The sequence below is a fragment of the Terrapene carolina genome, unplaced genomic scaffold (assembly GCF_002925995.2).
Source record: "Terrapene carolina triunguis isolate 2854851 unplaced genomic scaffold, T_m_triunguis-2.0 Scaffold88, whole genome shotgun sequence".
In the NCBI taxonomy this organism is placed as follows: Eukaryota; Metazoa; Chordata; order Testudines; family Emydidae; genus Terrapene; species Terrapene triunguis.
The window spans coordinates 19,892,369-19,916,470 of NW_020664439.1; the positions used below are offsets into that span (position 1 = coordinate 19,892,369).

General features: G+C 40.1%; 1 protein-coding gene across 1 annotated transcript; it reads left to right on the top strand.

Moving 5' to 3' along the window:
• Positions 1-309: 309 nt before the first annotated feature.
• DIPK2A (divergent protein kinase domain 2A) lies at positions 310-23,871 on the top strand. Its single transcript, XM_024214837.3, has 3 exons — positions 310-984; positions 16,967-17,270; positions 20,949-23,871. Exons 1-3 carry the CDS (start codon positions 331-333, stop codon positions 21,278-21,280), a joined length of 1,290 nt encoding a protein of 429 aa, XP_024070605.1. The 5' UTR covers positions 310-330; the 3' UTR covers positions 21,281-23,871.
• The last annotated feature ends 231 nt before the right edge of the window (positions 23,872-24,102 follow it).

Below are 24,102 nucleotides of genomic sequence, written 5' to 3' on the forward strand. Positions count from 1 at the left end.
TCTTTTCCGGGGGTAGGTGCGCGCGCGCTCCCCCACCGCGGCAGAGCCTGTGCGCGTGAGGCTCGACCCCTCGTGTAGGTGGGAGGGAGGGGGCTGCTCGGGGGGCGCGCTTAGGCTCCGCCCTGCGCGCGCGCGCGGCGGTGGCGTGGCTCCTCCCCGGGGCGGGGCGGTCCGGGCCGGCGGGCTCGCGGCGCCGCCCCCTCCCCCCTGCCGTCCCCCTCAGTAACTTGGCTGCCTTTTATCGGGCGAGCCGCGCGGCGGAGAGTTTGCTGGGGCTGGAGCTGCGGCGCGAGCGCGGAGCGGCGGGGAGGGGGGCCCCGGTCCGGGACGATGCTGCGGCTGGTGTCGCTGAAGTTGGGGCGGCTGTACCGCTACGTGAAGCTGGCGGTGCTGGGCAGCCTGGCGGCGGCGCTGGTGCTGAACACGCACTCGCTGCTGGCCTCGCTGCAGCGCAACGAGCTGTCGGAGCGGCGCTTCCTGCAGCTCAATAAGTGCCCGGCCTGCTGGGGCACCAGCTGGTGCCGCAAGTTCCTCAACGGGCAGCTGCGGCTGGAGAGCTGGGGCCGCCTGCGCCTGCTCGACTTTCTCAATGTCAAGAACGTCTACTTCGCGCGCTACGGCGAGCCCCGCGAGGGCAGCCGTCGCGTTGTGCTCAAGCGCCTGGGCTCGGCGCAGGAGCTCGCCGACATCGACACCAAGATCTGCCGCCGCGCCACCGGCAGGGGCCGCTGCGACCTGCTGCAGGCCCTGCACGCCACCGAGTTCGCCAGCATCAACGGCGACGTGCGGCTGCTCACCCCCGACGTGGTGGAGGGCTGGTCGGACCTGGTGCACTGCCCCTCGCAGCGCCTGCTCGACCGCCTGGTCCGCCGCTACGCCGAGACCAAGGACTCGGGCAGCTTCCTGCTCCGCAACCTCAAGGACTCGGAGCGCATGCAGCTGCTCATCACGCTGGCCTTCAACCCGGAGCCGCTGGTGCTGCAGGTAACGCCCCTCCCCCTCCGCGCAGGTACTGCGCCCCACCCCAGCTGCCCTCCCTCGTCCACGCGCAGCGCTCCGGGGAGGGGGTGGGTGCGGTGCTAATCTCCTCCCGCTGGCCCAGCCCAGTGACAAAGGTCGGTGCCAGCGTAGCCATCCTGCTTTCCTTGGTGCTGCAGGAGCGTGTCCCGTCTCCTTCCCCGCCTGCCCCTTACCCGGCCCTGCTGCCAGGTAAGTGCCCATCCACCCAAGCGCTGGCCCTGGCCGAGCATCGTCTGCGCCTCCTCTCTGGTCACGTTGCCAGCAGCGCCTTGGGTGGCTGCTTTGCGGTGGCGGGAGAGCAGAGCCGTGCGTGTCTTGAGGAGCGCAGATGGTGCAAACCCTCCTGGAAAACGTAGTCAAGGGAAGGCGCTAACACCACGCTTCATCTTCCCCAAACGCTCTCCCGAACAGTGAGCTGCCTTCCAAAAACTACCTTGACACGCCGGGGAAGGAGTCTGCTCTGCCCCAGCTGAGCGACACTGGGCAGGGGTTGTGTTGGGTGTTTGGTTTGTTTTCTCATTTAGCTCTTTCCCCGAATATTCTCCAGAAGGGACTCTCCGCCTTAGCACCCCTCCCCCTTATTTTGTAATTGCTTTTTAGTGGCGGGGAAACATGGAGATTTCATTCTCTTTTCACTGCCCCGCCTCTCATGGAAAGCTTTCTTCTATTCTATGGCGATCATCTGAGAGGGTGAAGAGAAACAGCTATTCTGCAGGTAGCAGGCTTGGCAGCACTGTTGTCTACGTTTAAAAAAAAAAAAAACGGGTAGTGGTATATTTATCCCTTTGTCTGCTTGTTAGTAGATGGCTTTAATCCCATGCCCATATCACAATAATTTGAGAAGTCCTTAAACTTTTGTCAGTCGAATACTTTAGCTGATCAGTTTCTTGGGATCAGGTTTAGTATACATGGATTGGGACATCTGTTCCTTTTTCATAGGTTTCAGAGTAGCAGCCGTGTTAGTCTGTATCCGCAAAAATAACAGGAGTACTTGTGGCACCTTAGAGACTAACAAATTTATTAGAGCATAAGCTTTCGTGCATCCGAAGAAGTGGGTTGTAGCCCACGAAAGCTTATGCTCTAATAAATTTGTTAGTCTCTAAGGTGCCACAAGTACTCCTTTTTCATAAACTCTCTTGTTGTTAGAGTCCATCTCAGTGTTTTATTAGGATTTTAACTCTTCACATAAGTACATAAAGCTCTTTAGTTACTGTTTGAAGTAAAACTTACATTTATTGCAATATATGACTATTTCTGTCTGAACCGATCAGTGAGATAAGCCTGATGGTAAAGCAGTACTCTAAATGACAGCTCTTTTTAGCTGTTCTGTGATTTAATTATATCTAAATAAGAATAGAGTTTTACATGCTTTCTCAACTTGGCTGACAAGAATGTACACTTAGTCAATTTTGAGAAACTTTGATTTTGATCAGACTTTAGATGCAAATTTGTGGAAAATTAATAATCTCTTGTTTGTGATACTAGTTGTTTTGTTTTGCATAAATACTACTTAAACTGAACAGTTGCTGCCCCTTGTTTACATTAAGCTATCAACACTTGAGAAATTTCTAAGTATGCACTTAGAAAGTTATTGGAGTTGAATTTTGGTCCAGTCGTTTTTTTCTAACGACTTTGTCTTTTAGTGTCCTTGGTTTCACTTAATTAATGCCTAAAGGAGGAATTTTGTAAGTGTATTTTAATACACTAAACACATTATCATAGAATTACTATAATAAACCTCTGGTATTTTGCTAGATATTTGGCCAAGAAGCATCCAGTTGATTGTCAAATAGCCAGTGCTGTGGAGATTGGCTTTAACTTCCAGTAAATTTATTTCCTGACTAATTTCTAGAACGCTCATTTAAGAAAAGGTGCATGCATTTTAATTTATTTAGAGGTATCATGAACTTGAAATGTAGTTACCTTTTTTAATGGCTTCTTTTTTTGGATCACCCGTTCAGTCCACCTGGTGATTTCTCTGATTTTACAATTGACTTATTATATTTAAGATGAGTTGTCCCTTCCTCTTTCCTGTGAGGAAACACCTACACAGGGGAGCACACTGACTACATAGTGAAATGCATTAGACAGAGTGCTGTCAAATGCATCCAGCAAATAGACTTAAAAATTAAATAACTTTTCCTCTGGCCTTTCAATTATAGTGTAAATTGTAACAATAGTTTTAAAAATTGGGCAGAAGTGATTATTTTTAGTTGGTGTCCATTTTTAACATATGGCTTTTGCTGTGAATGTAGATTGTGGTATACCAAGCCTACTTCTAAATGTTTTTGCAAATGTAAATAAAGGTTCACTGTGAGTCTTAGTTTTGAAAGTTAGTACTACAAACAAAGAAATGTGATACTTACACCACTTAGTATCAGCTTTAAATGCTTCCTTACACATTCCTATCACATTCCCATCAAATAATTTATTTTGAGTTTTGCAAATTTTAGGAAAGGTGAAGTAACTTCCTGGATGACTGAACCAATTAGACTTAAATGTATCAGCATTTTAACGGCAGCAATTCTGGAAAATGATTGCAGATCCAGTTTAAAATAACAAAATATGTCAACACTTATGCATACGTAGCCACACTAAAAATAGTAACTTGAGATTTCTGGATAAGTTCTGTATTGGAGGTTTTTATAAATTATGTGGCCTGTTAATCATGGGATACCCTGTCATGTGGATTTTTACAGGAGTGAATAGGGTAGGCATAGATTACTAAGATTTTTTTTTTCCCCTCCCAGTTGCCTGGATTTTACTTTAAAGGAAACAAGCTTTCAGATTTTGATTACTTTATAGTGCTAGAGTTCAGTAACTTGTACAATTCTGTAACTTTGTTTTTGCTTTTAAAAGCAACTTTCCACAGAGAAACTGTCCTGAGGACAGAAACCAGTGAATGTGGAATAGTATGAAAACAAATCTTTCCCTATGTCCTGTTGATCCTATTTACTGATGACAACTTGACCATTTCTGTGAATTAGATACTAATATGTATGTGTTGTAACTGAATTTTCTCTTTCAAATTATGACCAGAGGATGGATGGAGATGGTAACTTAGCTAGTTGAATTCGTGTGTTTTACCCAGTATTACATAGACAAATTTAACCATGTGGAATACTAAAGTTACAATGTCAGTACGTGTCTAAGGAATTAAACATGACATGCTGCCCATGAAAAGCACACATTGCCTTTAATTCAGCATACATTGTTGGCCATCTCTTTAACTTGATCTGAGAAGAGGAAAAATAATTCTGTTTCGTGGAGGATTTTGATATTTGAAACATAGTTTTGTTATCATTTGGAACACCCTCCCTGCCCCCCAACATTTCCAAATTGTTTCTGAAAGGGAATGGAGTACTGGCTCTGGGGAACTCCATCTGACAGACAGCTGTGGAGCTGCTGACTCTTGGAACCTCGGGCTGCCGGAGAGCTGGAACCTCAGAGCTTAGAAGCCACTACTTGCAAGGCTTCCAGCTCCCCATCATACCACCTGGTAAGGTGTGTAGGAAATGGGATTCTGGGAGCTGGGATTTGAGGGCAGCCTGCCTGGTGAGCTGTTGAGGAGCTTAGGAGCTGGGACTCCCGGGGCTTCCAGATTTTCAGCTTCTGGTCAGTCTGTCAGGCTGGCTGGCAAGATGCTTCCATTGGAACTCTACCTGTGTTCGATCGCAGCTTTGTCAAAATTGAACTGTCTGCAAAATGTTTCAAATTCTATGAATTGGCATTCTCCATCAGAAAACAATCTGTTAGAGTAATTCTGTCCAGTTTTAGTTTCAGCAGCATTGAAAGTTCATAAAATTAGATCTTTTGGAGATCTTAGATGCTCTTTCAAATCATAAAAAAGAAGCTATCATTTTAAGGGAAAACTCTAACTTGGAACGTAACAACTGTGTTTACGTTAACTTTTTGAATTAACTAAGACTTCACATCTAGCTTTCACTTCACTCTTTTCAATTTTGATAAGTGCAGTTAACAGAAGAATATTAACTGGGGAAAAATATAGGTAAGAATTTCTGTTTTCTCGATCATGAAACTTGTATTGTGACAGCAGCATGTAGGAGATCCTTCTTACTTCGTAAGAAGTTAAGTTGTGCTGCTCTCAGATGTGTTGAAAGGTTTGGCGGTTTTTATTTTATAAAGCTAAAATATTCAGTACTTGTTTTGATTGCACTGGGTAAGGAAGGAGTGGGAGTGGGAATTAGAGATTTGTTCTAAGAATTTTCTCTTCTTGGAGGATTCCCTGGTTGTATATAAAAACTTTGAAGTGCTTAACAATAGTAATCAATGTTAGCTGTTTGTTGCCAGACAGTACAAAGGAAGACTCTGTCAAATGGTGTTCTGTGGGTTATCCCCTGAAAAACTGTCTCTGCTTAATTTTAATATGCACAAAAAGCATATTCATCTTCAGGTGGGGGAAATGCTTTCAGTCTCAGATCTGTGCATTACTGATCTGTGCTTTTTCATTAACTTATAGCTGTAACTAAATATAAACGTTTAGGCACTGAACTTAGATTTATAATGGAAAAGGTGACTTTAATCATCTACTAAATCTAGTGACTCGGGGATTATAAAACTTTTTATCAGAGATTGGAAGCTTAGCTGGAAGCCTGTTTGGCATATGGATTACTCCTAAAGTGGCAGTGCTTATGAAATGCATACTGTCACAATTGACTGACAGCTTCTGCTTTAGCCAGTTTGAAGGTTCTACTTTACCCTTCAGTTAAGCATGGTACACTTCTGTACAAGTCATTAGAAGTTAGGGAAACACCACTTACGTAATTTAATTATTGAGGTCTAATGTGAAAATACTAATGTTTTTTGCAGTAGCATGATTTTACTTCATCCTTATTAGTACATCTTAAACAAGCTTTTATAGACTGACTATTTTTGATTCACTAATTCATGCTAATCTTTATAGTACAACAAATTGCAGGACAACTGCATATGATTTGGTACAGTTTTACATCTCTTCGGAGTACCAAAACAGTGTTATCAGTTTCACTGACTCTTCCATAATATGTTCTATGTTTAAACAATAAGAGAGGATTTATCTGGTTAGAAGTTGCATGTTTCATCCACTTATGTGGCAGGTTGAGGAAGAAATTTTAGACCATCTAAATATAAATTGTATTGATAACACTTTCATAAATATTTTTTACATCGCCACCTAAAATTTTTTTACTTGTCTGTTTTGTTTAAAAACAGCCCCTGCTTGCAATATATAGGCAAGCATTTTAACAAATTAAATCCTAGTTTATAGCTGAAACTGATACATTTTAACATTTTATATAAATATTAATTTCTTTGTGGTCTGACTAGGATTGTAAATTGAATTTCATTTCTATGTGGCAACAAAAACAATTCTAGTTATTGCTACATAGTTTTTAGTGACAGGTGTTTGCTTAGTGCAACCTTTTATCTACAAACAGCTACGTAGTGACATGAAACACTCAACTCATTTTCAAAAATTGTTGGGCTGTTTTTTTTACCTGTATGAATATCTGCATGCTGCATCTACACAATTAAATCTTCTTTTGATTACTTTAGTCAGGATGGCAAAAGAATTTTGATTTAGTCTGTATGCTAGCAGACATCTTCAGTTTTGGTTGTCTAACTGGAAAACTTGTGGCTTTCTCAGTTTTACGCTATGGTCTAAAACTGGCAGGTAAACTAAGGCTATGTCTACAATATCTCCTATTTCGGCAAATCTTACGTCGCTCAGGGGTATGAATATTCCATCCCCCTGAGCGATGTAGTTACGCTGACATACGCACTAGTTTGCACAGTGCTGTCGCTGAGAGAGCTTCTTCCACCAACATAGCTTATGCCACTTGTGGGAGTGTTTTTTATGCCAGCTGGAGAGTTCTCTCCTGTCCGCATAGAGTGTCTTTAACATATGTGCTGCAGTGGTGCAGTGCTGTAACGGTGCAGCTGTACTGGTACAGCTGTGCCTCTGCAGCTATGTAAGTGTAGACATGCCCTAAAAATAAAAATTGTTGCTGCTGTGAGTGTCTAAAGGCATTCATTTGTATTTTGCTTGTTCTGAACAAATACCAAGATTGCTTGTTTGTTTTAATGGTTTTTAGTGTCTGTCTATTGGTCTCTTTTTTGTTGTTGTTGTTTAGTTTAGTCTTAGCCTTAATATAAATTAAAATGATACTGTTAAAACCAGATAAGACTGAGTCAGAACAGAGGGTATCTAACTTGTTTCAAACTCAAATGAAAATTGATTCCAAAATATTATGGATAATATTTGTCAGGCTTGCAATCTAGAGCTGATCAGTGCTGTCTGTTAAATCCTCAATATGGATCTTATCCACGTACCCTTACACTGCAGAGCTTCTTGCAGGATGGGAGCATATCACTATATCCAGGGAACTTTGTCCTAGGTCCCCCATCAAATGGGTGTGTGGAGTAGATATATTTTAGTGAAGAGCAAATAACCTGCGGGAGAGTCTCTGCTTGGGCCATTCATTCATACCAGCATCAAGTGATTTAATGTGCTTTGTTGCATATATGGGGGGGGGGGCTTATTTGGGCAGGCTCGTGGGGGGGAAAAGTCACAATATGAGTATTTTTTTAATAAAAAGTACTATCTTGATGGTTAAAGCTTTGTTAAACAGGCATGCACACTTGTGTGGAATTGATGGTATTTGAGTGGATGTTTTTGTGCCAATCATTGATATATGCACTCTTTTTTCCACCTCATCTAGTAACTCTGTAAAGTGGTTCAAGAGACTATCCATTTTTACACTGCTGTATAGGCAGAATCCAAGCATTGAAGCTAAGTGAGTGAAGATTGGTGAATCTGGCATTTATTTCTTCTGTGGCAGCTTCAAGCGCATAAACTTACTTCTAAAGACCCCAAAACATGTACCACTGAGTTTAACTTGTGTAAGAATAACTTTCAGACATAAGGATCGGGATTGTTTTTCATTGCACTGAGTTTCAGCCATAGTATTTTCTAGCTTTTGCAAAATTTGAAATGAGATCTTCTCCTTGAAAAGCAAGAGACTTCAGTCACATGGATGCAAGCATCCACAGATTTGATTTTCTTGATATCCTTAAGAACTTTGGATTCTAGTGGCCCCTGACTTAGAGTTTCTGTAGTATATGGCTTCTCTACGTTGTGTTTTTTGTACCAGTGAAATTACACCAATGTAGCTGCCTCATTGCAAGCGACACTGTGCTGCCTCCTACATGGGCTTATGGAAAAGATGCAATGGGGTACTTGATTTCTGTTCCTGAAGGGGATGGACAAAACCACACTGTATTAATGTAGATTACACTTGGGTGAGGTAAATTTACATGAAATAAGTAACTACATCTTTTCTGGACTAACAAGTGTTCTTTTTATAAGGTAAATACTATATATTTTTTGATAGTCTCTTCTTTTTTAAAATAGTGCTTGAAAGTGGGTTTCCCACTGCTATTAAGAAATCTGATTAGGAACATCTAAATTGTTAGATGGAGTGTCTTGAATGTCACCGGGAATAGTGGAAATGAGTTATTCCGACAGGTTAACTGATTCACATCTTTTTTTGGTCAGTTGATTATTATACGTATCTTCGCTCATAGAGTGAGAATTTCTTTACAGGTGGAAATATACTAATATATTATCTTACACTATATATTGCCTTAATCCTAATTTTTGTCAGTGAATCTGTATTAAAAATGCACCTGTTAAACAGTTGATTAAATGCTTTTCTTGGGTTTGCTATTGTGACTGAGTGTAAAATGTGTGCTAGCAAGTGTCTCAAAGTTGCACACTTTATAAGCAAGTAGCTGTTTTAGAGCTGTGGGCAGAAGAGCTTTTTAGAGTCATGCTAACCCTATTTTGTTTAGCTGAAGATCTGACAGTAAGCTTGCCTTCAAACAAATATATTTAATTATATAGGTGTACCCAATACACCTCTACCCCGATATAACGCGAATTCGGCTATAATGCGGTAAAGCAGTGCTCCGGGGAGGCGGGGCCGCACACTCTGGCGGATCAAAGCAAGTTCGATATAATGTGGTTTCACCTATAACACGGTAAGATTTTTTGGCTCCCGAGGACAGCGTTATATCGGGGTAGAGGTGTACTAATAACACTGGTCTACAATTTTTGAGAAGTCGTCTGCTTCAGAGATAAAATGTGCTATTTATTATGTATTTTGATGTGCTGAATTCAAATATGACAAAACAACTGATTGGCTACTGTTTCTAAGATATTTAAGTTTTTTACATTTGATGTCTATGTATATTGTGTAGATAGTAGAGTTTTAATCATAAATTGTAAACCTAGGTCTTTTCATGTGTTCATGGTTGCTTTACATGATAATATTTCACCTGTCCTGTTTATGTAACACTTTAAAAATCAGCCAAAGGGTTATAGAAATAAAATGTATTATGAAACAAAAGGCAAAAAACTATTCTGTACATAGTTTAATCCTATTCAGTGTCTACTCGGCGCTTCTTGGCTTGTCTCTTGTATTCATTAAATGGAGCATCTCTTGTCACTGTCCAGCAATAGTCTGCAAGCATTGATGGGCTCCATTTGCCCTGATAGCGTTTCTCCATTGTTGCAATGTCCTGGTGAAATCGCTCGCCGTGCTCGTCGCTCACTGCTCCGCAGTTCGGTGGAAAAAAATCTAGATGAGAGTGCAAAAAATGTATCTTTAGTGACATGTTACAACCAAGGCTTTTGTATGCCTTGAGGAGGTTTTCCACCAACAACCTGTAGTTGTCTGCCTTGTTGTTTCCGAGAAAATTTATTGCCACTAACTGGAAGGCTTTCCATGCCATCTTTTCCTTGCCACGCAGTGCATGGTCAAATGCATCATCTCGAAGAAGTTCACGAATCTGAGGACCAACAAAGACACCTTCCTTTATCTTAGCTTCACTTAACCTTGGAAATTTTCCACAGAGGTACTTGAAAGCTGCTTGTGTTTTGTCAATGGCCTTGACAAAGTTCTGCATCAGACCCAGCTTGATGTGTAAGGGTGGTAACAATCTTCCTTGATTCAACAAGTGGTGGATGCTGAACACTTTTCCTCCCAGGCTCCAATGACTGTCGGAGTGGCCAATCTTTCTTGATGTAGTGGGAATCTCTTGCACGACTATCCCATTTGCAGAGAAAACAGCAGTACTTTGTGTATGCAGTCTGCAGACCAAGCAAGAGAACAACAACCTTCAAATAGCCACAAAGCTGCCACTGATGTTGGTCATAGTTTATGCACCTCAAAAGTTGTTTTATGTTGTCATAGGTTTCCTTCCTATGGACTGCATGACCAACTGGAATTGATGGCAAAACATTGCCATTTTGCAGTAAAACAGCTTTAAGACTCGTCTTCGATGAATCAATGAACAGTCTCCACTCATCTGGATCGTGAACCATGTTGAGGGCTGCCATCACACCATCGATGTTGTTGCAGGCTACAAGATCACCTTCCATGAAGAAGAATGGGACAAGATCCTTTTGGCGGTCACGGAACATGGAAACCCTAACATCGCCTGCCAGGAGATTCCACTGCTGTAGTCTGAAGCCCAACAGCTCTGCCTTACTCTTGAGTAGTTCCAAATCCCTGACAAGGTCATTCAGTTCACCTTGTGTTATGAGGTGTGGTTCAGAGGAGGAGGATGGGAGAAAATGTGGGTCCTGTGACATTGATGGTTCAGGACCAGAAGTTTCAGCCTCTTCCTCGTCTGACTCAAGTGAGAATGATTCTGGTGCATCAGGAACCGGCAGTCCTTCTCCATGGGGTACTGGGCGTATAGCTGATGGAATGTTTGGATAATGCACAGTCCACTTTTTCTTCTTTGACACACCTTTCCCAACTGGAGGCACCATGCAGAAGTAACAATTGCTGGTATGATCTGTTGGCTCTCTCCAAATCATTGGCACTGCAAAAGGCATAGATTTCCTTTTCCTGTTCAACCACTGGTGAAAATTTGTTGCACAAGTCTTGCAGCATGTGTGTGGGGCCCACTTCTTGTCCTGATCTCCAATTTTGCAGCCAAAATAAAGGTGATAGGCTTTCTTAACCATAGTGGTTATACTGCGCTTTTGTGGTGAAGTGACTTTTGCATCACAAACATAGCAGAAGTTATCTGCACTGTTCACACAAGTACGAGGCATCTCTGCTCACTTTGGCTAAACAGAAATGTGTCCCTTTGCAAAATCAAACACTGACAAATAAGAGAGCACGACACTGTATGATTTCTAGAGCTGATATAGGGCAATTTGTTCAGCAGAGTGATGTAAGCTTCGTTATGATTGCATCATCCATGACTTCTAGGAATAACATGATGCAATTCATATCATGTATGACGCAATACCAGCTTCAGATTGCATCATTCATTGTTTTGCCTAAAAAACAAGTACTGTCCAAACCCAGTCATTTATTCATAGATCCAGTCAAAGATGTATTTTTGTCATTTCTGGTTTAAATTGAGATCCCTTCCCTTTATAACTCACTTATCCTCCGCCATTCCCAAGTCAAGGGTCGTATATACTGACCCAATAGCATATCTTGAAAACTAGAGCCAATCAACAATTTTAAGCATCATTTTTGTTCTCAGTGACCCAGAATTAGTAAAGTTTGACTACATTTATTTCAGAAGCATTTTGGCTGTAGAGCAGTGTAATTCAAGCATTTAGTTCAGAACTGTGCTATTTGTAGTTCAGTAGTTAGAGATTTTAGCAACCTTTTTATTTAGCTTTTGTTTCTAACGGTAGCTAAACATGTGCAGTGGGAATTCTGTTTTATGATTTGTATGCATTTTTTTGGCTTTTAAAACAATACAAAGTGAGATTTTTTTTTCTTCTTGTTGTAGTAGACATAATTTATTTATGCAAATATTTTCAAAAGGTAATGAAGTACCAAAAGTTACACCTCTGCTTAAAAAGAGGACAAATTGTCACTCTAGTTAACAATTCTTGTCAAAATCACAGTGAATCTAAAACTGCTGAATATTACACTCACACTTTTTTTTTTTTTTTTTTATCCCCTTCTTGTGCTACTGATTTGGGTAACGAAGTGTAGATGTGGCCATTACATGCCAGTTGGAAAGGAGCCAGAAGCAGAGAGCTTGTTTGTACATGTGCAGATGTTGGCAGGAGTCCCTCTACTCTTGTCAGAAGATCGTTTTGTTGCCACAAAGATATAAATGTATCTGTTTTACAATATGATGTGTGGTTATGTTTGGAAGATTCACTTTTTAAATACAGCAAGCCAGTACTAGAATCTCTTGCATGAGGCACTGATCATGCTGAACCTCATAGTAAGTATGTGTAGGGTTTGAAGACCAGTTTGATGCTATGGCTAAGAGAACTAATGTGATCCTTGGATGTATAAGCAGGGGAATCTAGAATAGGAGTAGGGAGGAGGTATTTCCTCTGTATGCATATGGTATTAGTAAAACCATTATTAGAATTCTGTGTCCACTTTTCTTTAGAAATCATTGAGTATGGGGCTGAACTCATGGCTAAAGTGGAAACACTCTAAGAACCTTTTCAATGATTACACAATGATAAAATGTCTTGTACTTAATGAAAATCTATTAAAATCAATTAAATTGTGTAAATTAGAATTGAACACAAACTGCTAAAATTTCTTTTTTTGTTAAATATGAGTAAATTCAGGTTCAGATCAGTGCCTGCAGTAGAGTGCAGATCCAGATGCATTGGTGTGGGACTGGAGAAATTTACCATGTGTGTATACAATCCAAATGTTGACTGTAAAAGATTAAGGGTGGACTGGCTTAGCAGTGAGATTCGGGGCAACCCCTTAGTAAGTAGCACTGGGCCAGCCCCCTGCTTCTGTTACCTGAGCTACTGGGAAAGTGAGAGTGTCCCAAGATTCTTACATATGCGGACCCAGGACTAAGCTATTGGCTCTTTTATGGCCATCTGTGGTAGGTATATTATGAATTTGTAGCTCCACGATTCCCACAGCTGCTGGAAGGGAGAAGTAGCTGTCTCCCCTCTTCGAGAGCCTCCTGGCACCTGCAGTGTTGTGAGGTATCCCTTGCGCTAATCCTCCCCGACTCTTTTTTGGTATGGTTGGTGTGGAGTGGGAGGAGGAGCAGGGCCTGTCCTGTGAATAATTAGCTCCACTTTGCTGCAGCAACAGCAGACTGATTCTTAGTATTTACTGTGATCCAGAGTTAAAGCAGCAATGACATTGGCCAAGGACTTGTTAACTTCATTTTCCTGGTGTTTAGCAAAACCATGAACAGCAACAAATGCTAAAATGGCTATAAAATCAAGAAGACAGCACTGCATTGGTGGCTGGGTATTACTATGGTAATCTATTTTAAAAGGCACTGTACTTAGAGTGGGGTTAGCACTCACACATGGTGTGTGTCTCTGTCTCTCTCTGCCATGCTGTGTCTCCTCCCTCCATTCGTGCTGCCTTGTAGAGTGTGAGGCTGTATTAACAACGTGTTAACCCTTGAGGGCTCAGCCGAGTGCTAGTTCATCATTTAGCAGCAAGGCATTCCCTGGGAAATATCCCTCCCTCTTCCACCCTCTGACTTCACCACGTCAACCAAGCTTCACAATCATCATTGCTGTGTACAGTATTAAATTGTTTGTTTAAAACTTATTGTGTGTGTGTGTGTGTGTGGATAGATAGATAGATAGATAGATAGTCTTTTGTCTAGTGAAATTTTTTTCCCTGGAACCTAATCCCTCCCACCCCATTTACATTAATTCTTATGGGGAAATTGGATTCGCTTAATATCGTTTCACTTACAGTAGCATTTTTCAGGAACATACCATATATACTCGTTCATAAGCCGAATTTTTTTAGTAAAAAGGGGAAGCACCAGGGAAGGGGGTCGGCTTATGAACGGATAAAGAGAGGGAGAGGTGGGACACAGCCCCTCCCCCCAACAGAGGGAGCAAGGAGAGGCAGCACAGCCAGCAGAGCTAGAAGCGACGAGGCAGGGTCAGAGACTCTCCACATCTAGCCATGCTGCTCTCTCCCCCCCAGCCTCTGAAGCAGCTGCAGTTCCGGGACTGGCAGGCTGCAGTCGCACTGCTTGGCCCCGCCCCCCCCCAGAGCACGCTGCAGCTGTGCTTCCCGGCCTAACCCGCTGGAACATACTATGGCTGCACCGCCTGGTCTGGCCCACCAGAATAGGCTGCATCCGCATTGCCCGGCCTGCTGGAGCAGCTCCAGCCAAGCCAGAGACATCCTCCCTGGCCCTTCCCAGATAAGGTGGGAAGGGATGGGATGGGGAGAGTGTGCGAGTCCCGGGCTAGGGGTGGGGTCATGTGGGGGTGGTCATAGGGATAACTCCCCTGACCCCCAGCTTCTCTTGACCCCCCCCCCCAAAAAAATATCCCCACCAGTTGCTGTTCCGACCTGTCAGGGTAAGCAGCTGGTGCACCGGGACACTTTGTTTACTTAGGTTTACCTGCCTGCGGACGCTCGAGGTAAACAAACCATCTCGGCCCACCAGCGGCTTATCCTGATGGCCCGGGAGCCAAAGTTTGCTGATCCCTGAATTATAGGGTCGGCTTATGAATGGGTCATAAAAAATTTCCATTTTTACTTATCCATCTTGGGGGGGTGGGGGTTGGGTTATAAACGAACCGGCTTATGATCAAGTGTATACAGTAACTACAATATTAAGCGAGGAGTTACTGTACCTGCGCCCCTGTAAGCTCTGTAGTGTACCTATAAACTTTAAACTTTATCCCCATTTTAAAGTTACTGGAAGTAAGTATGCTAAGAGCAACCCTTCAGGTTTTGGATTGATGACATAAACTGTTAGCTGGAGGGAACATCTAAAGAAGTCTGTTATTACTTGCTTCCTGAACACTCTGTAGCTTCTCATGGACCTCTGGATATAACCAGGACAAGTTGCAGCAACTGACATCATGTGTGCATTACACCAGCAGGTCTGTCTATTGTTTCCTCTTCCTCGGGGTGCTCTATCCCTGCCAGGATGAAGCATATCTCTCAGCTTTCAACTGTGACAATGTGGGATACCTGTGAGTGTGACAGCTGCCATCTTGGCCAACACTAAGCCAAGGATAACCAGTGACCTCCAGAGCTAAAGGCATCACTCTTTACAGCTTGTCTTAAAGAGCCAGCTCTCACCTCAAGAGCCTATCAGACTCACATCCTCTGTGGATTGGACATGGGTGTGTGTGCATAACACATACTCTGACTAATAGGTTATACAAGCAGACATTGTTACTAATGACTTAAATGTGTATTTTGGTGATTTCATCCCATAGTTAAGTTTAAAAAAAAAAAAAAAATTTTTTTTTTTTAAGGTCTTCCATATATGAATCGCATGTATTTTCCCCCACATAGGTCAATCACCTTCAGATCCGTAGCTTAGACCTTTTGCTTTTTGAGCTGCCAAAGTAATTGCAAGACCCTTGTATGGCCGGCTGCTGAAGAAGGACTTGGCATGCACTTTCCTAGTGGGAAACCTTTGCAGTAGATTATATTAAAATCCAGGATTCCTGATCACCATCCCTGACTCTGAGGAATGTGTTTTATAGTGGTTAGAGATAGACTAAGCAGACTGTTTTGTGTCACTCTGAAAGGCATCTTGATGCAGTGGATAAGATTGGGGTTTGTCATGTTAGAGGCCTGGGTTCTCTGCCTGAAATGACTGTGTAAGCTCTCTGATAACTTACTTAAAATGAGGTGGGGGCAGGGACAAGTATCCAGCAGCTCCTCCCTGAGTGTCTTTTAGGTTGGGATTCATGGCCTTAACCATTTAAGGAGAGAGGTGAATTGCATTGGAATCTGAACTCCAGATCTCTTTTAAGCTCAGAACTATCTCAGTGACTGGTACACCACCTCCTCCCCTGAACTGAGTGGTGGTGGTGGCTGTGCTGTGCTGGATTTCAAAGAGACTTTTACAAAAGAAAGGTTTAAAGTTCCTGTTAAACTGAAATCAGTAATGCAATGCAACCTTAGATGCTGCTGCATAATAGTTCCATTCAGGGAAACTGATGTTTTTATCACTATCTGGTGACGTAGTTATGGTAGCAGTGCTAGATGTATAGCACTTACAACTATTATTTCAGAACTATTAAAATTTAGCTGGAGTGTGCTTATCCTCAGTGAGTGCTGTGGTCTATAATTCAGTTTCTAACCTTAATATTAATTTTGGATTTTCTTGATGCCTAGTATTCAGTACTTTTTGCAAAAGCGTTAAGTAGCTCATCCTGGTCTTGCATATTTGAAGATATTTTTAATTGCATGAAATATACCCAAACATGCACAAATTATTTAACAACTTTTTTATTGTTTTCAGTATGCCCTTACTACCTAGACAGTTGTTGTTTTCTTGAGAGCCTGTACTACACAATACTGTCCATATTACTATTTCCATTTTAAAAATCTGCATACATTGAAATAAACTAAGATGGAGGATTAAGGGAAGATGGAAGAACGGAACATCCTAAATTTTGTTGTACACCAAAATATTGGTTAATTTTTTTTCTGTAAGGTCCTCAAGGAAGACCAACAAGAATCCTATCAGATCTGGAAGAAACAAAAGGGAAAGTGGAAGAGAGGAAGTCTGATTAATAAGAGAAACTTAATGTATATACAACACAAAGCAAATAGTTCATAAGCTTCTATTTAAAGACCTGGGTTACAAAACAAAGTAATTTTGTAAGAAAATATGATCACAATAGTGCCATAGCAGGAGTCACAGTATATAAAACACCAAAGGCAAAAGATAATCAATTCTGACATAGGAAAATATACATACAAAAGCTGGATGCTAGTTTAGAAATAATATATGTAGGTATTCTTGATGGTATCAAAATGCAAAAATGTGTTCTGGTCAGCATAATCACCTGTTGTAAGTATGAGTCTCAATAGTCTTCAATCTTGCACACATTTCAACCTGTTAAAATATACTGGTGTTCATCTATTTACTCAGTATTAACAAAAAAAAATCTGTTCATATGCAGAGTTTTCCATCTGATGAGGGCTGGCCATTTGCAAAGTACCTGGGAGCATGTGGAAGAATGGTGGCCGTCAACTATGTTGGAGAAGAATTGTGGAGTTACTTCAATGCACCATGGGAAAAACGAGTGGACCTAGCCTGGCAGTTAATGGAAATAGCAGAACAACTGACAAACAATGACTTTGAATTTGCACTCTACCTCCTTGATGTCAGCTTTGACAACTTTGCAGTTGGTCCTAGAGATGGGAAGGTTATCATTGTAGATGCAGAAAATGTTCTGGTGGCAGACAAAAGGTTAATCAAACAGAGTAAGTTGTTCTTCCTCTCATGTCCATCCTGCTTCATGTTTTACAATTTGTCTTAAAAGAATATGAAGCTGTTGTGAGTTTCTGAAACAGAGACTTCAATTACTACACTATTTGTAGAATTAGATCTATAACAAAACTATAGAACTTTCACATACTTGTAGAAATCAAAATTAACAAGTGCTCAGGTATATACAAGAATCACCTGAATTCTATATTGCTTGTATTCCTGATATACAAATAAACAAAGTGGGGGGGGGCAAAATTACTTGATGCCTGCTAATCATGCTTAAAAATAGTTGTTGCAGTCTTTTTTTTTTTTTTTTTTTTTATGGTTCAAAGTGGCTTCACTCCACCTTTTTCCCTATAATGGTATTTTTCCTGTGTTTCAAACTTTCTTTCCTTCTGTCTCAAGTCATGTGCTTTTTTTCCCTTTATGTTGTGTTCATTACTTGATTCAGTGAAGCTTCTCTCATTTTATTTATATATAATGTAATATCTGAATTGGGGTTACTTATGCGCTGTTCTTGGTGACACTTGGGGTGAAGCAAACTGGCTCCATCCCCCAGCTACTGAGTGAAGGGATAGTGCTGGAATTCCAGTTATCCCTTGACTTATAACAGCCTCCAGCTAATAGGTATCTAAATTGATATCCTTTCCCTCCAATAACTCTCCAATAGCTATAATGAAGAAGGAATGTTTTATTTCAATTTCTTGGTTCCTCTGGCTTACCCATCCTGAGCCTCCAGGCTGCTGGCTTACCCATCCTGAGCCTCCAGGCTGCTGCGAGGATGGAAGCCACTGCTATTCTACCCCTCACCAATCTCCTGGCTGCCATGAGAGACAGGATGTCTGTTGTTCTACCCTTGTTCCAGACTCTGTCTTTTGGCCCTCATTTCCCGTAAATAGTGTCAGTGACTACCTCTGCTGAACTCAGAACTTAACCAAGCAGCAGCCAAGAAAAATTGACCAGAATCTCTTCAGTAACACTCTGATGCAGAGTTCCGAATAGCAAGAGTGAAAATTTGTCCATTTTTTGCAAGCTGCAGAAACAAAAGGTAGCAATAGAGGCATTGGAATAGTCAGGCTGTAGACTTAGACGGCATTACATTGGTTTATAATTTCTTCAACTGAATAGGTGAATTTTACAAGTCTAAGGACTGGAATCCTTTAAAATAAAAACTTAAATTCTACAGGAGTTCATGGCAGTAGCCCAAAAGACTTCTGTTTGCCCAGGATGTGTGGATTTTTCAAACTTTGCAAATATAATTAATATCACTGAATTAATTTCTAGACTGTATTTTCCACTCTGTGAGGTCTTTCAATACAAAGCAATATTTTTTTTTTAATAACACTCACTAGTCCATATTTCTCATAATGTATTTAGATCAAATCCCAGTAGGGGATGCCAATAAAGCCTTTTAATATGTTGGATATCCCACTGTTTCAGTACTGACTCCACAAACTCAGACATGCGCGCACACAGATTTTTTTTTTTTTTTTTTCTTTTTCTCCCAAGCCCAGTAATGTTTAGGTGTGGGGAAATATTTTTAAAATGCTATTGCAAACTTCATGTCTCACTTTGTTAATAAGGTGTCTAGTTTTCCTTTTTGGAAAATTGGGACAGTGAAGAGGTTTTTGTATTATACTTTTGAGGTGACAGTGTCTACATTTTAAGGCTGGCCCAATTAGTCTTTGGGGTTGCTTCCATAGCAAATTCATACATGGGGTCCATAATCTATTTAAGTATTTGTTTGTAGGCCCCCAATCCAATTACCTTAGTATATGAGTGTCTAATCTTATTTTTCTGTTCACCTCTCAAATTTGAGGTAATTTAATTAGCTAAATTTGAATCAACTTTTTTCAGAATCTATTTTTTCTTATCTTTTGAGTCTGCCTTTCATTGCATAATTACTTCAGTGTTTTTATCACAGCCATCCCTTGGCTTGCTGTCAGAACAACAGTGTAAGTGCACCATAAATGTAAACTAACTATTAGACCAGAGACTGCTTTCCAATAACACTGGTTTGTCTTCTGTGTACATCAGGCAATACAGGTGCTTAAGGGCTCCAAAAGGGGACACACAGTTGATTCCCCCTCTAATAAGAGGAATTGTCTCAAACCAGGCAATGGTATGTAGCTTCCAGGGGGAAGCTTGGTCCTATATAAGTTCTTCCAGGAAACTCTGAGGGAGCTGCTGTATACTGCTGAATCTAGAATTGTTCAAGGCAGCTATTTCCCATTTGTAATCAAGGTAATTATTTTTGTCAGAGGCAAACTTTCTGTTAGACAGAAGTCTCTAGAGAAGGAAGGTTGCCAGGATACTGTTGCAACGCTTGTCAAGAGTTCTGCTATGTATACCTGAGCAAAGTGTAGAAAGTTTGATTTCTCCTATTTGTTTACTCTTTATCACTTAATGCACCTACACAAACTCTGGATGACTTTCTGGACTTCAGTGGTTTTTTTTTTTTTTTTTTAAGTTAGCTCTTAAGTTAGAGTTAAGTTTCTTAATTTTTTCTAACTTAAACACCTATCTAGGGAGGAGGACTCAGGTCACTTTTCTTCAGATATAAATGATTTGTGGTGATGAAATCAAGGCTTTTAAAAATTTATAATTAAGCACCCTTTTATATCTACAATATTTTTGGTTTCCAATGAAGTTCTACAGGATCTATATAGTTAAAATATAGTACTTGGGGGAGAAAGCCATCAGTGTGTTTTTTGTTTTCTTTTTTTATGGGAAACTAGATTCTGTAGAGTAATTATAACATCCTGCTGTTCACTGCTTGATGCCTTTTAGCATTTCTAATGATCCTTAAGATATTGTTACTTTATAAATTCTACTTATTATTTGGAGTTTAACTTGTAGTTTTGTACTTGTAGAAACACTAATAAGATACGTCGAAGGACTCTTGAAATGCAGGTTACAACTAAAAAATTTATGTGCAAAAAAAGGTTTCCTTACAAAAATGTAGCTAACCAATAACTAGGAAAGTTGTGAGGGATAATGGCTTAAATAATTGTATGACATCAGGCAGAGACTTAACTTGGATCTCCCACATCCTTAGTGGGTGCCTTAACCACGAAGCTATAAATCATCACTGGAGCAGTGACTTTGACTTTAATTATTTTTGAGAAGTAGAACAGCTTCAAGAAGAGAGATTGGGGCCCATACCCAAATATCCCATAGCCCAGTGGCTAAGGCACTCTCCTGTAATGTGAGAGAGCAAGTTCAAATCTCTTCTGCACATCAGCAGAAGGAGAATTGAACCTGGATTTCCCACATTTCAGATCAGCATCCTAAGCAGTGGGCTAAAAGTTATAAGGAGGGCACCACCAGCTCACTTCACTTCATGCTGTTTTGTGAATCTAGTCCTCCTTTGCTTTTGTTAAAATACCCAAAATTGAAATAAAAAATTGAGTTGAGTTAAAACTGTTTTTGTTTTGACACTTCTATTCTTTAGTTTGGTCATATGTGTGAATGATTTTAGGTCTACTGAAACTATTCTTTTTGGTAAATAAACTTTGTGGATTATTATTATTATTATTATTATTTATTTATTTTTGCACCTGGCTCTAGTTACTGGTTTCCTTCAAACTAAGTCTTTAGTCATATTTTGTATTAAATGTATTGCTTTCCTTCCATCTCACCCACAATATTTTGCCATCTTTGTTTTACAGATAAACCTGAAAACTGGGATGTATGGTACGAGAGCAAGTTTGATGACTGTGATAAAGAAGCTTGCTTGTCCTTCTCGAAAGAGATTCTTTGTGCTCGTGCCACTGTGGACCACAATTACTATGCTATTTGTCAGAACCTTTTATCAAGACATGCCACCTGGCGTGGCACCTCTGGAGGACTACTTCATGACCCTCCAGCTGAAATTGCCAAAGATGGCCGACTTGAGGCCTTGCTGGATGAGTGTGCCAACCCAAAGAAGCGATATGGTAGATTCCAAGCTGCAAAAGAACTACGTGAATACCTTGCACAATTAAGTAATAATGTGAGGTAGTTCATGGTGAACTAATCACCTTTTTGTAACACTGGCTAAAACACTATCGCAAAGACACATGGAAAAATAAGGTTTTGAACTCACATATTCAAAAGAGAACCTTTTTTTTTTTAAATTAAACTATCTGATCAATTATATAAATGCCATAAAATATTATGGTGTTTAGAGGATGTTCCTCTGTAAACAGACAAGGTACTTATCTAATTAAAACTTGAGCTACTATTGACTGTTCTCCCTGATTGCCTAAGGAGTGGGTCAGATGAGATAAGACTGTGATAGCTTAATTGACAGCTTGTCTGTCAAGGGGTACTTTACATAAAACTGCATTAGTATCACAATTTTGTGAAACTGATGCTTTTACTTGGAAAGTCAAGTTAGACTGATGGCCTGTTTTAAAGGCTTTTTTCCGGATGTCATTGTCTCATTTTTGTGTTCAAACATCTTACTGAAGTGGCATTTACATACATGCAGGTAAATCTAGTTGTCTGTTGCATTGTTTCAAATTTAACAAGTTTTATTTAATACTGTGCAGTATATTATTACTATGAGTGCAGGATTCCCATGTTTACGGTCTAATCTAAGTTTACCACTGTATCTTACTGTGTGTATTACATTTTTTAAAAGGATATAGTCATAAAGCAGACTCAACTGTCATATATGAACTGTAATACATTCATATTTGATTTTTGTAGTTCTGCTGTTACAGGTATCACTTGATAATGTAGTTACTGTACAAAACTTCAACCTTCCATGCAAGTATGTACACACAGCCATTCAGCAGGGAATCGTTTGTATGAGCAAACAGTCATTTTTAACTTGAGGGGAGAATATAGTAAAAATCAGTAGGAATTGAGTGTAGGTTAAAAATAAGATCACTAGTCCAGTATAGTAAAGCATAAACCAAAGAAAATGGTTGTGTATCAGTCCCTAGACTAGTCCTAAAGCAAAACTATGTACTGTAGTAACACTAATCCATTGTGAAAATTCAAATTTCAGTGGGTCCTTAGTTACTCTTCGAGAAACTTTAAGCTACTAGTTAGTGCTTGAGGAAAATCCAAATTTAAACTTAAGAAAATGCCTAGCAGGCTAGCATTTGTTCTGCTGAATTCACAATGTAAAGAAGTTTACTGAATGTTTATCCATCAGTTTAGTCATTAAACTGACTATGCCATGTTCATGCTAGAGACCTTGCTTTGAAATAAGTTTTACTATTTGAATTGCAGTAAAAATGGTCCCTTTAATGGTTAGTGTAAACCTGAGATTGCTCCCATAAATAAGAATTTGCATAAAATATCAATCACTACCAAAATGATTTACTTTCTTGGAAGATTTTTGTTTTTGATTTCGTTTATACAATAACTACTGTAGTGTTTCATTTACCTGAAGTGTCAAAAAATTCGACTCCTAAGCAAAGACTTGTAGGTGGTTTTTTTTTGCCTGCAGCAGTAACAAAGGACAAAAGTAATAGTTGTAAATTAACCAAAACCATGGTATTAAACAATTTGGAATGAGCTGGGTATGCATGACCATTCATGACAAAGTCAGCATGGCTGTCAAATACTACTGCAAAGACAGATGGAAATTGCTGCTATACCAAAATTGCTGTAGGAGCAGGGTGAAAGAAAAAAGCAAATTGTAATTCAACACTGATTGGTTCTTCTTTCTCAAAGCTGGGGAGTGTGGTGGGAGGACGTACCCGCTATATAATAATGCAAAAGTTTTCTGAGATTTGTTAGATGAGTGTATTAATGACTGTTTTGCACAGCTCTAGATTTTCACTTTGAATCCATTTTGCATATGTAGTCATACTTTACTGCAGCTCACTTGTCTTAATTTTGTTTTCAGAAGCTAATATGACACTTACAGCTTTTATTTTCCTATTTGCTGTTTGTTTTTGTTTTTTTGCTGTTGGAAGACCGTTTTACCAGCTGTGCTGCAACCTCTTTCCCTTCAGATATGGGTCTCTAAATAGGCTTTACACTACTCTTTTGTCAAAATACTTATTTGCAGAAAATACATTGAAAATTTGAGATTAAATAACACTAGCTGCCACGCAAGCCTTGTTGTATCAATTATGTTGATTTTTAAACACCCTGCACATTTTCTGATTGAGGAGTTTATTAAAGGGTAATAGAAAACACTGCCAGCTCTGATTAGTACTTGAGGTAGTCTCATAACTACTAAATGTCCCTGGTTAGATTTGGTTTAAGGGTTATAGTTCCCTCTGAAATATATTGAGAAAGCTGATTTGGAAAGGAATCTAGAATTTAAAAAAAAAAAAAAAAAAAACCTACAGGGAAAACACTTACGTGGAAAGCAATAAATTTTGTTCAATTTGCACCTATCAGATATTTATTGTACAATGACAATTTATATTTTTAGTCATTGCCCATTAATATTGATGAACTCTTGGTGAAATATTTTTGAATGAGACATTTGGGGTTTGTATGTGCATTAAAATTGTCTTTTGTACTGTAAGTTACTGTTTAATTGGAATATTTTATCAAAATTGTCTTCCTGTGCCTTCATATTACACAAAGTTGTTTCTACAACTTTTAATGATATTAATAAAGAGTACTTTAAGAATCTCATCTCAGAATTTCATTTTCAGATCAGTTAGTTCTTTAAGATCAATATACGAGCGTTAAAGAATAATCATGTGTGGAGGTAGATTTCTTCTTACTATTGTGGAGAGCATTGTATTCCAACTTTCCTTGGGTTAGGAATTATTCTGTGGAGTTTTTTTCATAATCCTGAATAGCTCAGTTACAGTAATGAGTTTCCCCTTTAGAAATGCTTCCAAGTGAGTATTATTTTCCCTC